The sequence below is a fragment of the Vombatus ursinus genome, unplaced genomic scaffold (assembly GCF_900497805.2).
Source record: "Vombatus ursinus unplaced genomic scaffold, bare-nosed wombat genome assembly UNPS02014807.1, whole genome shotgun sequence".
Classification (NCBI taxonomy): Eukaryota; Metazoa; Chordata; class Mammalia; order Diprotodontia; family Vombatidae; genus Vombatus; species Vombatus ursinus.
Window position 1 is genome coordinate 51,706,589 of NW_020954585.1, and position 18,333 is coordinate 51,724,921.

An 18,333-nucleotide genomic window follows, 5' to 3' on the forward strand; every position below is an offset into this window, starting at 1 on the left:
TTTGGGACAAAGGCAGAGACTTATCGTGACTGTAATACAGAAAAGACTCAGAGTAAAAGAGGGACAAAGTGCTTCAACATCTGAGGAAGGAATTCATAGTTTTTATTGGCAACTCCTAACTGTTATTTTTTATGTGTTCTTTGGGTTCTAACAGTCACTTACGACTTTATGCCATCTCTTCTGTTGTTTCCTTGAACTGTTATTTATGTAATTTGTTTTTGTTCATTTTTCAGGTTTGCATATTGTCTCTCTAAATTATAAGGTCTTTGAGGGCATTGTCTTTTACTCCTTTGTGTTCCCCCAAACAACAGCATGCCCTTTTGTGCATAGTGGGCACTCGATAAATATCTGTTTGCTGAATTTGAAAGAGGGAACACTTCTAGGGAATAAGTATGGTACTCCTTAATTTTGTAATAATGATTAAAAGAAGAACCTTGCATACTTACTCACTTTCAAATGAAGGGAAAGAAAAAGCCCACACCAGGAAATTAAATGGAGGCTGTTTTGGTAAAGTAACATTTAAATTCTCCAATTTAAATGTGCTTTATTCATTTTGCATTACCAGTTAGGTTATTAAATTCAATTCCTCCAATGCCTGGAATGTGAGTGAATAGGGTTGCTATGGGAACGGCAACTTTCTGTGTACAGTGACTTTTGCAAGTTGTGCTTAAAAAGCAAAAGCCATTCATCAGGCTTGCGATGGAACACTGTTGTTGGGCGGAAAATCTCTGCTACGCCCAGGTTCCCTGTTCTTGAGGCAGAACAGGTGGGCTCACCTTTCTAACGTGTACAGGTGTACAACTTTCAAAAGCATACAGTATTTTTGTGTATTCAGTGTTTGTGTGTATAATTATTCAATTCCACTGCTCCAAGCTGTTGGTATTGAGTTTTAATTGCACACCTATTTTGTGACCGTGTCTGAATGTGGAACAGTGAATTGAATTACTTCGGGTTCAGCAGGGTGCACTTAGATCTGTTCATTGTAAAGTGATGGGGGGAGAAGGTTAGAAAGATATTGTTCACTAAGGGATGTGGAGCTTAATTATTCTCTGTGACTGACTCTTTCCCTCGAATGACTCGTTTATCATGTAGGTCCATTGGCTGCCATTCCCTTTCTGGAGGTTTGGGGCTGTTGATGTGAACAATTGAACCCCCTGTCTTATAATGAACAGATTGTAATGGGTTGATTCATTAGGCTCCTGTGCCTTAATAATCCTTCCTGACCAAGCTCTGGCCTCCAAGTCTGAGTTTCTTGTCCGTGTGACTGCCACCCACATACCACTTAGCTGGCAGCAGTGTTCTTGATCTCTGTGATTCACATCACAGTATCAGCTGCTGTGTCTCTTCCCCTCCCCTCCACAACCCCCTCCAGGTTTGCTTTTGAGAGTCTGAAATATTTCCCAGTCAGTCACAAGTGTTATGTTGGGAAGATGTTTAAGGAAAAGCAATACCTGAAAGGGCACAAGGAAGAAAGCGGAAAAACTCAGAAATATCTTTCTGGTTTCTGTATTATTTGTCATGATTTACAGCCATTTGGTCGACTCTCTTCCTACATTACAACCTTGAAGAGATGCAACCAAGGCTGCTGATGGGCTTCTCACTGTGTTGACCTTCACATTTGTGGGTGACAAAGGTGATTTTTGTTTTCATGTATCCAAAAAAGAAAGCTTTTTAATAAAACACAGTCTGTAGGGGAACAGATTTTGGCTGCTGATCCAACTTCATTCCATTCTCCATTTAGGGGCTCCTTTTTTGAGGTCCTTACTCCTTAGTGTTGTCCACTGCCTCACTAATGGTCACCTCTTCCATAATTCCTGGGTTAGTGACAGGCATCTTGGTATATTTTTCAGTCTCTGAAACACTTCAGTAAGAAGATCATGGCCATGTGGTGATTAACTTTGATAGACTTAGCTCTTCTTAGCAATACAGTGATCCAAGACAATTCCAAAAGACTCATGATGGAAAATGCTAACCAAATCCAGAGAAAGAACTGTGGAATCTGAATGCAGATTGAAGCATACTATTTTCACTTTTTGTTTTTTGTTTTGTCTTTCTCGTGGTTTTCCCCTTTTGTTCTGATTCTTCTTTCACAACATGACTGACATGGAAATATGTTTAACATGATTGTCCATTATATAATGTATATATTATATAATGTTATAATATTATATATTATATAATGTATATATTATATACATGATATAAGTTATAACTTATATTGCTTGCTGTCTTGGGAAGAGGGGAGGGGAGGGAAGGATAAAAATGTGGAACTCAAAACTTTACAAAAATGAATGTTGAATGCTATCTCTACATGTAATTGGGGGAAAAAAACAAAATACTACTAAGAAAAGAAAGATCACGATTAGGTCTTGCTGATCTTTAAGCAGAAAGAGTTCATTAGAGATACCATTTGACTGAGTGGATGGAGAATGAGAGCAGGAAGTGGAAACTGAAGTGGAAGCTTCTTGAAGGCAAAGACTGTGCCTTCTCCACACTTTGGCCCCCTTCCCCCACCCCCACTCTTTCAAATGAGTAGTTTTTTTCTTGTTTTTGTTTTTGTGTTTTGGCTAGGCAGTGGTGTTAAATGACTTGACTTGCCCAGGGTCACACAGCTACTGTTATGTGTCTGAGGCTGGATTTGAACTCAGGTCCTCCTGAATCCAGGGTTGGTGCTCTATCCACTGTGCCACCTTGCTGCTCCCTAAATGAGTAGTTTTGTAAATGTTTTGTCAATGCCCCCTTCCTTTGGTTCCTTGTATTTGTTGCATTAGTCACTTGAGTGTAGAACAGAAGAGATTTTCTAGGGTGGAAGATAGGTGGAACCAGCCCCTCTTTTTCACTGAGTTCCCATCCTGTGATGTGACTTCTGATTCACATGAGTAAAAAGTGAAGAGAGGAATTGTGTGTGATTTACACTGGTAAAGAGTGATGGGTTTTATGGAATGTTAAAATGAAACTTTATTTTTATAAAGGAAGTTCTTTGGATCAGAGAAACTGGGTTCTAGAAGCTTTATATTTGTATACCTTTCCCTCTTACCTGAATGTTTCCTTATATTCTGTGGTGGTTGGCAGGCTTTCAGAAGAATTCTGATTAAGTGAGATGTTTAGTAAGTTCAAAGCCTAATTTCTCCTTCCTAATTAAAAACGTGCGTCTGTCATGCTGTTGTTGATTAATTTACATTTTCCAGCAGTCTAGCTGGAATATTGCTATCAACTCTTTTGACTGGTGGCATCTTGCTACTGAACAGATTAGTAGTCTAGAATTCAGAATCACATTGAGAATAAGGAGGGCTAGATTGGGTGACCCCAGGTAAGGTTTCTGTAAGGTTAGAATTTACCCCTTGAGTCTGTTTAGGAAGGCATTGCTACTATTTGTTTCTTCTGATTCTTTACCACGTTCGCTTTCAGGAAGTGTGATTCTGTTTAAAATTAATTTTTATTCTCTTCCTCCTTTTAGTCTGTGTGTGTGTATGAGAGAGAGAGTGTGTGTATATATATAGAGTTTTAAAAGTAAATAGAGTTTACTGTGTGTGTCTAAAATTATGAGATAGGATTTCTGTTGTGGCATAAAAACTAACTCTGGAGGCAAGTAAAAATGGGGACCACTTCCAGTTTTTTAAAAGATGTCAGTCGCTTAAATAAACATATGGATGTTTGCGTGTGTGTGTGTGTGTGTGTGTGTGTGTGTGTGTGTGTTCTACTTTCTGAGAGAAAACTCGATGCAGGTACTGGATACTGCATCGCTCCAGAGCTTGAGTTAGTGAATTTAGCTGTTTAGCACTTGCTTATTAATAAATTTGTAAATACTTCTATAGGATTAAACACCTCCCCCCGGCCCCCCCCCCCCCCCTTTCCCTGCTTTGTGGCGACATTGCCTAGTCTTGTAAAACATCTGAGAGTGAAGTGTTATAATGATTGTGTTTTCTTGCTGCTAGCACAAGAAGTCGTAGCTTCAAAACCCCTTCATGCAGTGATAAACCTCCTAGATATGCTTAAGGACTTACTCCAACACATTCATTCTCTTCTAGTCCACCCTAGGAAAAAAAAAACAAAACTATTTCTCACCCTAAAGGAAATCTTTTGCAAACACACTTGCCAAAAATATGCTTTGTATTACCTTTCTGTTTGTTTTTTTTTTCCCCTGGCTGCCTTGGTGTTGATATAATTCTCCCTGATTAAATATTTGTGCAAAATTTACTCTCAGGTGCCAGTGAATTTACAGACAGTCCCCTTGGTGCTCTAGCATTAGACCTTGTGGAAATGTTATTTTTTCTTTGTTTTTGAATCTTTCTTCTCTCCCTTGTTCTTACCCCACCTTTCTATCCAGACCCAACATCTCCAGGCATATTTACTGAAGGTATTTAATTTCCTCACACTCAGTTCTAGGCTTATGCTAAAACCACATCCATCTTGTCAGAGCTCAAAGTGTTTTAATAACATGCTATTGTTGCAGCTTTTTCACAGCCAAGACCAGGAACTTTCTTGGTGCTTCTGCTGAGAGTTGAGACTGACGCCGGCGGGACTGTGTATAATTGCAATGTTTGCTGGGAGGATTTCAGCCTTGTATTCACCAGACTACATGTTGAAGTCTTAGATGGGTCGTTTGGGGTTTGGCTATTTGTTTTATTTGGTATTATTTCAGTGAGATTTCCTTTTGTAGCTAATATTTTTCTTTTTTATTGCTCTATATGGTCAACAATTCTTGTCTGCTTTTACTTACAGTGTTTAGAAAACCTAACTCATGCAGTACAGAGATGTAGCTGTGAGATTTTAATGAATATCCAAGTATAGTATGAGAGAAACATTCTGCTTGGATTTTGTTTTCTGTTAATCTTTTCAAAAGGTATATGAAATGATTTAAGCCAAATAATTTCACTCAGTAAGGATTTATTGAGGCCTTTTATGTACAAAGCACTGTATTTGTGTGAATACTGAGATGGATAAAGCACCATCCTAGTCTTCATGCAGCTTACAGTCTAGTAAGGATGATAAGACATATACAGAAATAACTATTACAAAGTATATCTTAATAAGTATTACCAGAAGGGTAGAAAACAAAATACCTGTGAAGTTCAAGGAACTCTACAGTGGCATAAAGAAACAAATAGGAATAATCTATTATGACATTTTTCACGGGCCTTGTTTTTACTGTGTATGTCTAAAATTATTACTAACTAAACAGAGGTATTTATGAAGTGCTTATTATGTGCTAGTACATCAGGAGGTGAGTGAAGTACTTTCTACCCTCAGATTTCTCCTCACTCCCATTCTCTCCCTGAAGAGTTTTCATTCATCAGGATTCTACCTGGATCCCATCCCTCATAGTAAAGTATCATCTTCCTTTCCTTTCACAGTTTCTGAGACTTCCTATTTGTGTCCATTTTTTCCCTCATGACATACTGTAGGAGTCCTATTAATGTCCCTCTGTTGATAGTGTCATTTCCTTAAGGAATTTGTTTTCATTTGAGAAGGCTTGCCTTTCTTCCATTTGACACTAAAACTTTCTATTCAAGGGTACATGGTGGTATACATTGCCAATTTTTTAATTTTTTCATATGGTCGCCTGGATGTATATGGAAGCTTAGACAGTGGTGATGATAATGAACTTGCCTGGCCTTTGACATCTTATATCATGCTGAGCAGTCAACAACTCAGGGCTATAATTCTGTTTATTTACTCTCTAAGTCAAACATCTGAAAGTAGCTGTCTACGCTTATTGGCCCCATTTCCTCTTCCTCATTCCTAAGCCTTTTGCCTTCTGGATTCCAACCTCATCACTCAACTGGAATTGCTCCCTTCAACATTATCAGTGATCTCTTAATTACAAAATCTAATGGTCCTTTCTCAGTCCTCAGCCTCCTTGACCTTTCTGCTGCATTTGACATGATTAAGCACTTTCTCCTGCAGGATACTCTCTCTTTTCTGGGTTTTCCTGCACTTTTCTTTCCTGGTTCTTCTAGTTGTCTGACTGCTGCTTCTCAATCTTCTTTGCTGTATCATCCCAAACTGTGGATGAACTCCAAGATTCTACCCTGGGCGTTCTCTCCCTACTCTCTTTGTAACCTCATCGGCTCCTATGGGCTTAGTTATTATCTCTGTGCTGAGGATTCACTTTTCCCACATCATCAATTATCAACTGAACATTTCTAATTGGATATCTCATAGACAACTCCACATGTCCGAAACTGAACTCGTTATCTTTCCCTCCCAATTTTACCTTTTTCTCATACTTACCTTTTTCCTCTTACTTGCGGTATCCTTCTTACAATCTCTCAGGTTGGTAATGTTGGCATCCAGACATCCAATCAGTTGCCAGAGTCTGGCATTTCTATCTCCACAACATCTCTTGCATCTGGCCTCTTTTCTTTATTCACACAGCTACCACTTAATTTAGGCTCTCCTCACCTCTCAGTTGAACTATTACAGTGATCTCCTAATTAGTTTCCCTGTTCAATCTATCTTCTACACAGCTTCCAAAGTGGTTTTCCTTAGCTGAAGATCTCATTCTGTCACTCCTCTACTCAGTAAACTCCAGTGGTAACCCCCTTTGGCCTCTAGGATAAAATATAAATTCCTCTATTTTGTTTTTAAAGACCTTTCCATGGAAAATATTATTATCCCCACTTTACATATGAGAAAGTTAAGGTTTATACCAGAGTAGTAACTTGGCTATGGTCAAGTATGAGAGCCAACACTTTTTGATCTTGTCTTCATTGAACCACATTGTCACTTGAGTTTTGATACAGTTATAATTAAATGGTACTACTTTACTTTGTCAGAAGCTCTAAGGTTGTGGGAAGGTCCAATCAATAAGTGTAAAGCTGTACAGTAACTTACAGATACTGGGTTGCTTTTTCTTTAACCCTGTACTCTCCTTTTCTTGAAGGTTCAACTATCCCAAGCCCTAGAAGAATTGGGGAATCAGAAAGAGCGAGCTGAAATGGTAAGTCTACATGCACTTCTGCCAGGTACTGTTATGATAAACCTTTGTATCCCCAGCATGTCAATCCAGTCCTACTCAGGGATTTTTGCTACTTGAGGGAGAGTTGCCACCTTGCCCAAATAGGTCAAAAGATTTGTTTGCATACCACCACCACCCCCAATTCGGCAAAAGATTTGTAGTTTCACAAAATTATTTTTGCTGTTTCTTCATCCTGAGCCTTTGTTCCTTCTATTTGTCTGTCTTTGGTTTGAAAGGGTTAATGAGAACAGCAGATTTCCTTCATAATATGTCTTCTTGCTCCACTTGCTCTGTTTTTGGGTTTTTTTTTTTAGTAAATAGTTTTTCATTTTTTTCCAATTACATGTAAAGATAGTTTTCAACATTTATTTTTTATAAGATTTTGAGTTCCAAATTTTTCTGCCTCCCACCTTTCATTCCCCCTCCCCACGACAGCAAGCAATCTGACATAGGTTATAAGTATGCAATCATGTTAAAAATCTTTCCACATTAGTTGTGAAAGAACAGTACAAAAGGGAAAAGCAACGAAAAACAAAAACAAAAAAAATGTTAAAATATTATGCTTTGATCAGAATTCAGACTCCATAGTTCCTTCTCTGGATGTGGATTTTCAGCTGTGAATCTTTTGGAATTATCTTAGATCATTTATTGCTGAGAAGAGCTAAGTAGATCATAGTTGATCATCACACAATGTTGTTGTTACTGTGTACAGTGTTCTTCTGGTTCTGCTCACTTCACACAGCATCAGTTCATGTACGTCTTTCCACGTTTTTTTTGAAATCTACCTGCTCATCATTTTTTATAGTATTCCATTACATTCATATGTTTGTTCAGCCATTCGCCAATTGATGCAATTTCCAATTCTTTGCCACCAAAAAGAGGTGTTATAAATATTTTTGTACATATAGGTCTTTTTCCCTTTTTTATGATCTCTTTGGGATGCAGACCTAGTAAGTAATATTTCTGGATCAAAGGATATGCACAATTTGATTGCCCTTTGGGCCTCGTTCCAAATTTCTCTCACAACTTCACCAACAATGCATTAGTCTCCCAATTTTTCCACATCTTCTCCAACATTTATCATTTTCCTGGTTTGTCATGTTATCCAATCTGATGAGTGTCAGGTGGTACTTGAGAGTTATTTTAATTTGCATTTCTCTAATCAGTGGTGATTTAAAGCATTTTTTCATATGACTATAGATAGCTTTAATTTCTCCATCTGAAAACTGCCTGTTCATATCCTTTGACCATTTATCAGTCAGGGAAGGACTTATATTCTTATTAATTTGACTCCGTTCTCTATATATTTGTGAAATGAGGGCTTTATCAGAAACACTTGTAAAAATCCTTTCCCAGCTTTCTGCTTTCCTTCTAATCTTGGTTGCATTGGTTTTGTTTGTGCAAAACCTTTTTAATTTAATGTAATCAAAATCATCCATTTTGCATTTCATTATGTTCTCTGTCTCTCTTTTGGTCATAAATTCTTCCCTTCTCCATAGATCTGACAGGTAAATTATTCCTTGCTCTCTTAATTTGCTTATAGTATCATCTTTTATGTCTAAATCGTGTACCCATTTTTACCTTACCTTGAGATATGATATGAGATGTTGGTCTATGCCTGGTTTCTGCCACACTATTTTCCAGTTTTCCCAGAAGTTTTTGTCAAATAATGAGTTCTTATGCCAGAAGCTGGAGTCTTTGCTTTATCAAACAGTAGATTACTATAGTCATGTACTACTGTATCTTGTGTACCTAATCTATTCCACTGATCCACCACCCTATTTCTTAGCCAGTACCAAAAAGTTCACTTGCTCTCTATGTAAGCTTAGGATATCGTAAGAGACTTCCAGTAAGCTTAGAGGTAGAGCTTTACTAGTCTGCTTTGATTTGTCTTTTTAAATATCTGAGCTGTGTTGAGTGTTTGGTCCTGGTGCTCACATTTTAAGTACTCATATGCAGCATCACATTTTCTTGGGAAAAATACCCTGAATCTGTTTCATTTATTCTATTATAATTTGTCATCTTTGCATGCAATTCTGATTTTAACCACTTAGGTTTCCCTCTACAATAAGTGAAATGAGTACAGTCACAAAATTCCGGAATGAATGGAGTTGAACACATGAATCTGTTTGTCATTGGACTTTTCATAGTCATTCCCACCCCTTCCTCCACCATCCACCTCATGCTTATAAACTGCTAAGGAGGAAAAAGTGAGGCTGGTGACCTTGTACTTAAATCCAATTCACTTGCAAGTCATAGCATCATCTTCCTGATGTCATGGTCCTCTTTGAGAGCTAAAGACAAACAACAACATAAATGGTTGACACTCGGGAAGTGGAAAGTTTCTGACAGGTTATTCATGTATCCAGAATGATACCCGAATGTATCTATTTCCAAACTCTAAAACCAAATTTCAATAATTGTCAGATAAACTCTGATTCCCAAATTGGCTATACCTTTGCTTCCCTTATTTACAGTAGTTAATTGAGGTGTGAATATTTGATAAAATTTAGGAGTAAGGACAGTTTTAGACAAAGAGCCAATTCATATCTCATCTAGGTTTCTGTCCTGTGACTTCCTCATTCCTATATTCTGACTGTGTCAGTAATTCATTCTTTACCAGGTAGGGCTTATTTTCTATTGACTTGAAGGAAGCTGGGGAGGGATGTGTTTTTTGAACACTGCTGCATCCGTTTGAAAAAAAAAAACCCTGGGGAGATCCTGATGTTGTGTATGTCAACATGCATCTTTTCCTGAATGTTGACCTGAATTGAAACATGCCCAAGGGCCTTGTTTCCTGTAATGTGCACAAGGCCAAGAAGAATTAGAAATGAATTTGTTCTAACCACATGAGAAGGATGTGGAGTGTGGTTAGAAACATTTCAGAAATTGCCCCTAAAGATGTCCTTGAGTATGGAATCCCCAGCTTCCTAAGGAGGCCTTTCATGGCATCCAATTAGCTGATTGCTTTACTTTAAGGTTTAGAGAAAAAGAAATCAATAAATCTTTTGATGCTATTTCTTTGGGCAGGGGGTCAAGAGATAGAGGGCAAAGACTGCTGGCATTGTGTCTTTTCTTTTTTGGATGCCACACACCACAGATTTGAAGTCAGCACCACCAATGGGTCATTGGGTGGCTAAGTTGTTGTGATTTGAAAAGGCCCTTGACTCTGTCTCTGTGGATTACAGATTAAGCTCTAATCAGTTGAATATGATGGGCTGCGTGTTGGATTTATTAGTACATGCTTTTGAGTCTAGTGGAATCAGCTTATGACTTGCATATATAATTGCTGTCCCATCCAAGCCCTGCCAGCCCCTCATGACTTGGCCTAGTAGTATGATCAAGTACCTTCGGACATATCATTGAGCATGCTGAAAGTGTGCTGAAAGTTAAATATCAAGTATGTGGAGGGGAGTGGGGAGAAAGGGTTTCTGTAGACAAGTCCCTCATTACAGTTGGAGAAATTGTTGAATATAAAGAGATAAAGTATCTTGCCAGGGTTAAATGGTGAGTTAGATGACAGAATCAGCTTAGGACTTAGGTTTGATTCTTGCTTTCTTTCCCCTTCCCTCTTCTGCCCTGTTCCCTTCCTTATCCTCACCTTTAGTGGTATAGATTTGGTGAAATGATGCAGTACAATAGGATACAAGACAGTTAAGTACATCCCAATAGCATCTATTAAGTGCCTACTTTGTGCAGAGTGTTCTCCTGGAAATACCAAGTGAATACAGTCTCATGAAGGTTACAGGGTAGTAGAGGTCAGAGAAGACGTCAACACGAATAGCTCTAGAAGCCGATATTATGTGAAAAGTGCATTAGATGCTCCTCTCCCCGGCCACTTCTCTTTTGGAGCCCTTAATGTGCAATTGCAGGATATGGCCTCAGTCCATTTCCCCTTTCACTCTGTGGCTGCTCTCCCTGTCCTTGTTTTCTACCTTCAGGACTCAGATTGCAGGTGTGAAAGCCTTGTTCCACCTGTTGTTGTCCAGATTGGGATTTCTACTTTATCCTCTTGATTTTTCACCCTCCCATTCCTTATACCTTTGATGCTAAGCTGGAGTGACTGAGGAAACTTAGAAAGTCCACTTCATGTCCTGAGTTCTGACTGATGTAGGTAGATATTGCTTTTCTGCAGCTCCATTTTGAATGGACATTCTCTGCTGTTATAAGTGAAATGGAATAAACACCTGTCAGGCACTATCACACAGCCCACTAGATCTCCAGTCAGTTTCTGGAGGGAACACAGTAACTTTGTGTGACAACTCTGCTTCTTCTTCTTGTTCTGCTAATACTATGTGTTCCCAGGAGTAGGATTAAGAAGATAGGTATTGGATTCCATGGCTTTATCAGACCCATTTCCCAAATGTGGACTCTAAACATCATCCCTTTATTAATTCATCCCTCTTAAATTAATACTTTATTCAAAGTCTTCTCTGCAGATATATAATCTGTTTTTGGTAGGTTAATCAGGAATCAGAGTCAATACACCTTTATTGAGTGCCTACTGTGGGCCAAGCCCTGTGCTAAATGCTGGGAATACAAAGAAAAGAATAAGACAGTCTCTGCCCTCAAGGAACTCACAATCTAATGGGGATGAGGCCAGATGAAGTTCTGCAGGGATTGGGGGTGGTAAGGGGCATGGTGGTGAGTTTCAAAGTCTTGTAAAATGATGAGTTTCTGGAGATCATGAAGTCTAGGAAAACAGATGATTAGGAAATAATGACAATCCATAATATTCCATGATGATCCATGTTATTTTTGTGTGTTTCTATGTTTCTCGAGCATCCCCAGCTAAATTTTCTTCTCGAGGATGGAGAACTGTGCCTTTCATTTCCATTACATCTCCCCTTGGTACTCTGTGGAGTATATTGCAGATGTGTTGTTCAATGAGCGTAGAATTATAGTGTTAAAGCGGAAGAATCACAGAGATTATCTAGTCCAACTGATTTACTTAACAGAGAAGGAAGCAAAGGTATAGAGTTTCTCAAAGTTATACATTAGTAGTAGAGCTGGGTGCTACCTCTCTTCTACTTGGAATGCTCTCCTCCCTCATCTCTCTTCTGGCTTCCTGCAGTACTCGGCTTAAATCCTGCCTTCTGCAGGTCTTTCCCAATGCCTCTCTCCTTGCACCCTTCCCCCTCCCCAACTCCTAGTGCCTTCCATTTCAGATTACCTTCCACCTTATCTATCTGTCTGTCTCTATCTGTCCATCTATCTATCTGCATTTCTAAATATTTATATCTCTCTCTTTCTATATATGTATATATATGTGTGTGTGTATATATATGTATGTGTATGTGTGTGGTTGTTTTTTTTTTTTCTAAGTTGTCTCCTATAAGGGCAGAGACCATGTTTCTACTTTTCTTTAAATTCCTTTCACTCATTAGTGCAATGTCTGACAGTAAAATGCTTAATAGGTTTTCTGCCCATTGCTTTCCTGGACTTCATGAGCTCTGGAAACTCATCATTCTGCAAGGTAAAATCCACTCTGAATCAGCTTCTTTTATGTGTTGTCTTCCCCTGTTAGACTGTGAGCTCCCTTAGTGCAGGGCCTGTCTTATGCCTTTCTTTGTATCCTTTTTACTTAGCATAGTGCCTGGCACATAGGAAGTGCTTATTAAATGTTTATTGACTGACTCTAATTACTTGCTGATTGACTAAAACCTAGGTCTCCTGATTTCTAGTCCATTTAGTAAGCTTAATTTGTACAAAGGCAGGTAAAGAGTTTGGAGAAAATTGCAGCAGCTCGTATTTTCCATTGTTGTTGAATTACTGACAAGAAATGACACAATAACAGAGCGCCTTAACTGACTCGTTCCTTGCTATTGTTGGTAATCAAGAGGATTTGCTTTGGTAGAACAGGTCTCTACATGGGATTAGCCAGTTCCTTGGGCAACTAGTCATTCTCCGCCTGTTATGGGGACCATTCATTTTAGAGCTTTTCATGAGACAGCCCATCTTATGGCCCTCAGGAAGATAGACACATTTGGATGCCTTTCTAAGTTTTCTCCCTACCCAAAGTACCCTAACCCCCATAAGGAGTTGACCCAGATTATCTGTGCCAGACACTCTCCGTGCCAAGGTCAGTAGCAGTTATGATAAAGCCTAGGGAGATGGGAGTTCCTGACTGAGGAGTGTTGTCTAGCTGGGAGGCCATGACCAGGATGATGATGAAAAAATGACCCCTCCCTTCCACTTTCCTATAAGCCCTTGCTACTTCAGCCCAGTTCCCCAAGGTAGTAGCTAGGCAAGATGTCAGTGCTCAAAATTCTGGGAAGAACGGCCCACTGTCACGTAATCATAGTGCTTCCTTATTAAAGACCCAAGGCCCACTAGTTTGCTGTGACTGGCTCTCCAACTCTCTGTGTGCTGGAGCAACCTTTCCCTTCTCAAAAGATCGTGTATACTTTTTTTTTTTACATGCTGTGTGCTCCAGTAGAATGTTTATAAACTCAGTAAGGATAATGACAATTTTGTTTTTTTGTTTCTGTCTGTGTGTCCCCAGCCTTGCATGTAGTAGGAGCTTCTTCAGTGTTTGTGGTGTTAAACATCTACTTCCCTTATAACTGGCGCCATCTCTTCCAGCGCATGATTCAATTATTATTTTGCTGGTCCAAAAAAAAGTCCATTTACTGCTTGGGGGGGAGGGGAGAGTAGAAATTTAAACAGCTTTAGCTAATTACAGTCAACAAGACAAAGGCAGTTTGACTTTCCAGTATTAATTAGCAAACCCATACTAATTAGCTTGTATAAACGCAATTCATGCTTCTTTTCTTAAATGCAATTAATATCACAACTGAAGATGTCACTAGGCTTTGTGGCTGTACCATTAACATACTTCACCCTAATTAGATATGGCCAGTAGTGGCTGGAGAAATGAGTTTGTGATTACAACCATAAAAAATCTTCTGATATTTTACATCCTTCAGGGAGTGTGAACCTAGAATTTATTTTCTAATTTAAGAGAAATTACATCCATCATGATACTGTGTAATTAGAATAGTACAATTCTTATGCTTCTTTCCCCTTCTTAAATCTGTTTATTTGTTTGTTTGTTTAATTGATTTCCTTTGCTTGCTGCCATTGAGACACATGATATTGGTCTGACTGGGCTAAGGAATCAAAGAGCTATAATTGGGAAGGTGAACTATGTTTGAAGTCGTGACCCATTGTGAAATGTGCATTTTACACTAAAATATACATTTTGGAACTTTAAGGTTTATGAAGTGTATTACTCTGAGATAAATAGTGCAACTATTGCAACTGCTATCATCCTCATCTTATAGATAAGGAAACTAACTCAGTGGGATTAAGAGATTGGCTTACTTTTGTATAGTAAATGTCAGATGTAGAGTTAGAACAAAGGTCTAAGCATTCCTTCTGATAGACCATGCTGCTAATTAGTATTAGTATATTGGGGGATGTGTGTGTGTGTGTGTGTGTGTGTGTGTGTACACACACATATTATATATTAATATATATTAAACATATATATGCCTCATATGAAGTTGGTCTTATCACTGTCTAACAGCATGGACTTACTTAGCTAACAACAACAAGAATAACAGGAATAATAAAGAACATTTACACAGTGCTTGAAAGTTAGCTGAGCCCTTTCTCTAAGGTGAGTACATTAAAAAAAAAACAACAACTGGTAAAAATCTTCTGGTCTTATAATTAATATTTACTTTAATATTTGCAAAGCACTTTATATGCAGTATTTCATTTAATCCTCACAACAAGCTTGTGATCCATGCTACTGTTATTTCCATTTTTCAGATGAGGAAGTGAGGCTCACAGATTAAGTGGCTTGTATAGGATCACACAGATAGTATCAGAGGCAGGATTAAAATCCAGTCCTTGACCAAATGAAGTCCAACACCATAGCTTATCTAAATTCAGGAGTTTGAGCTGAGTCAGATTTTTGCTTAATACTCAGAGGAAATGAGTAAGTGAAGGCCAAGCAGAGCAAATGAAAAGGTAAAACCCAAATCATTGGAAGCCTTGATCAAGAGCACAGTGAAATGAACTGGAGACTGCAAAGTTCAGTTGCAATTAAGTGAAACAGTTCAGAATTTCTTTGAATGCTTGCTCTAGGATCTTCTTAAAACAAATCATGACTTTGTACTCTTGGATCTTGACATTATAGACTGAATTATATGTACCTAGATGTTGTAAGATCTTATCTGAGGCAGCTAGTTGGCACAGTGGATAGAGCTCTGGGTCTGGATTCAGGAAGATTCATCTTCTTGAGTTCAAATCTGGCCTCAGACACTTACTAGTTATGTGACCCCAGGCAAGTCACTTAACCTTCTTTACCTCAGTTTCTTCATCTGTTCAAGGAGCTGGAGAAGGAAATGGCAAACCACTCCAGTACCTTTGCCAAGAAAACCCCAAATGGAGTTACAAAGAGTCAGACACAACGGAAACAAATGAGTAACAACAACAAAAGATTTTATATGTCTTATAAAACATTTTCTGAATTTTTAAAAAAATTTCCCTTAGAATCTCTTTTCCAGCTTTCTTCTTTTTTTTTTTTTAAATAAGCAAAGTGAGATATTGCTACTAGCCTTCTTAGGCAGAAAGGCAAAATGAAACCTAAGCATTTAATGATTTTTCTCAGTTCACCCAAGAAAGCACTGAGGATGCTAGGACTAGATCCCTGGTGCCTAAGCTTCACGTATAATTTTCTTTATATCAGACTACATGACTTTCCCCTAGGCGAGTACTTCAAAAACTAGAGATATAGTCATGGTATGGGAGTATTATTATCTGTGTAACTTGTCTTTCCAGGAAAACTGTCCCAATGTCAAAAGGGGATAGAAAAAAGGCATTTGGAGTTTTCTTTACTAAGTTCCTGTTACTACTCCCCTATAATTACTTATGTGCATATGGCCATGGGAGGACTTTCCTTATTGTGGTGCAGAATCCCAGGTTGAATCACATGAATTTCCACCCCCAAGCAGTTTTAATCCAAGTGAAATAGTGTTGATGGCAACATTAAGGGTAGACTTTCAAGGGTGGAAACCAAAGGGCGTATTTGTAGTGGAAGGAAAAGTGGATTGTTGAACACTGTCAAGCAGTCAGCCTCAGTTCCTGAAGTATGGATGTTTGTGTGCACAGTGCTGCATATGGATTTATTTTGTGTCAACCATCAAATATACCCTGCCTACTACCTTTCTGTATCTAGCTCCTTATTATCTGATGATCCTTGGCATAATGAGATTCAGCACAATTACTCTGACTTGGTAGGGTGCCTACAGATGGAGAAGAAGCTTTGTTCTAGGACTGTAGGTAGTGAGAACTACATTTGTTTGTTTAAACAACTCTAAAGATTTTAGTGTAAGAACAGTTTCTTCATTATTTTCCCTTCTCTTCCTATAAATCATAATGAAAGATGTGCCTTAAATGATGGGTTTTATTAATAGCATTAACTCATCTTTATAGTACTTTAAATGTTGCTGAGTATTTACAACAACCCTGTGAGATACTGCAAATGTTATTATTCCCATTTTACAGATGAGAAAGTTGAGACTGAGAGCTTTAGTCACTTGCCCAAGGGCACACAAAGAGAAAGTATGAGCATTGGGATGTGACCCTAGTTCTTTCCCCTCCAACTCATGCATTCTTTTCACTACATCATGCTGCATTGACTAAAAAATACCAAGGAAGGATCGACTCTAGCTCAGTATATACCTCCTCTGCATATAGATGAGAACGACACCCTGGTATTGATTAGATTTGCTAGATGACTCCACAGAAAGAAAAATAAAATTCCAGTATTTGGAGCTTAAGGGACTGAATAGTTTCATGTATCTAATCTAAAGAAAAACAAAAAATTCTTTTCTGTACTCCTTGAATTTAGCCTCCAAGGACTATGCGTCTCAAACCACAGATTCCCTCAGAAGAAAGTGGGCAATGAGACAGAACTACAGACTGATTTTGTAAAGCTCAGGATCAGTCCGTAGAGGTGACAACTGTTGTCCGTCGTCTTCTGACATGTGTGTAGACTGATGGAAGTCCAAATCACAAAGTGCCTGTCAACCCGCAGAAGCAGAATCATAGTGGCTCATTAACATAGGAGGTAACAAATGATAAGCATTGCCACAGAACACACCCCTGAAGTGCCTGAGTTGGCTACATTGCTGGGGACTCTTCCTGCCTACAGGTGACAGAGAGGCACTGTCCTGTTGTCTTGCTGTCTCTTTACCTTCCCTCTTCCTGAGTACAGGGGAGAAAGATAGCATTTATTTCATCCTGTTTCTTCCACCTATCTCCTTACTTGGCCTATTTTGCCTGTCTGGATGGAGAGAAATGCCATTCATTCCATCGTGTTCCCTTTACAGGCCACCTGGGATGGCCTGCTTGCAGAGAAAGCAGAGAGTCACCTCATACAGTAAGCGGACTCCAATCTGAGGCCAAACCTATAGGGATTTTGGTAGCTGACCTGAGCTCACTGGCCATGATTAACAACCTTCCACCCAATTATACCCTCCCCATCCCAGTGATTCTAAATCACTGGCTGTCATGTATTCAACTCCATTCTCTGGCCCCCACTGTCAGTTTCCTTATTCATATCTCTCTCAGCCTTAACCTGCCCACCAATATCCCATTCTAAAGCTGCCTTCTCCTTCCACTGTTTGTGATCTTTGCTCCGTAGGTAAGAAGCTTGCTTCTATTTTCAGTCTTTTTCTTTCCCACGCTTATCTTTGGCTCTCACTGAGCCCATTTCTGATGAAATGGCTTCCTTGGTTACCCTTTCCAGCACTGATGGCAGTTTGACTTATTCCTCTCATTTACTAGTTGAAAAGGGGGTATCAGAATATCCCTTGCTTCTCATTGCCACTTCCAAGCCCACCTTCTCCTATCATTAATCAGTAACCTCACCTCCTTTGAGCTGTACTCAATCCATATCTGCAACTCCAGCAAAATTCTGGTGGCTGTTGTCTATAGACCTCTAGGTCTACCCTTATTTCCTCAGTGAGTTCAGTGCCTAGATCACTCTTTCTTTCCTCCTCCACTCCTGCCATTGTGCTAGGAGATTTTAACAGTTTTCTCCCTTCCCTTCTTGGTACCTTGGTGAAGCAGTTCAACTCTAACTATTCTCTTAAGTCCTATAGCTGATCTTGCCCTCTTAAGTCTTAGCCTTAGATTATTGCCACCATCTACTGCCTTTGCACAGCTGGAGAAAATCATGTGACCATGCTAACTGGATCTACTCCAAAATTATATCACAGCAAAGAAATCACTTCAACTCAATAAACATTTATCAAGTGCCTACTGTATGCCAGATATTGTGTTAAGCATTGGAGCTGATAAAATCACAAAATGACATAAAAAAGAGAAAGGAAAGAAGTGGACCCTGGAAAGAA

At 38.9% G+C, this 18,333-nt stretch overlaps 1 protein-coding gene across 2 annotated transcripts in view; it reads left to right on the top strand.

Moving 5' to 3' along the window:
• The window catches only part of MAD1L1 (mitotic arrest deficient 1 like 1), an 844,071-nt gene that overhangs the window by 448,385 nt on the left and 377,353 nt on the right, over nucleotides 1–18,333 (top strand). For both annotated transcript variants that reach the window (XM_027875000.1, XM_027874999.1), the window contains one exon: nucleotides 6,887–6,943. In XM_027875000.1, the coding sequence (XP_027730801.1) occupies nucleotides 6,887–6,943 (57 nt within the window). The remainder of the gene's footprint in view (nucleotides 1–6,886; nucleotides 6,944–18,333) is intronic.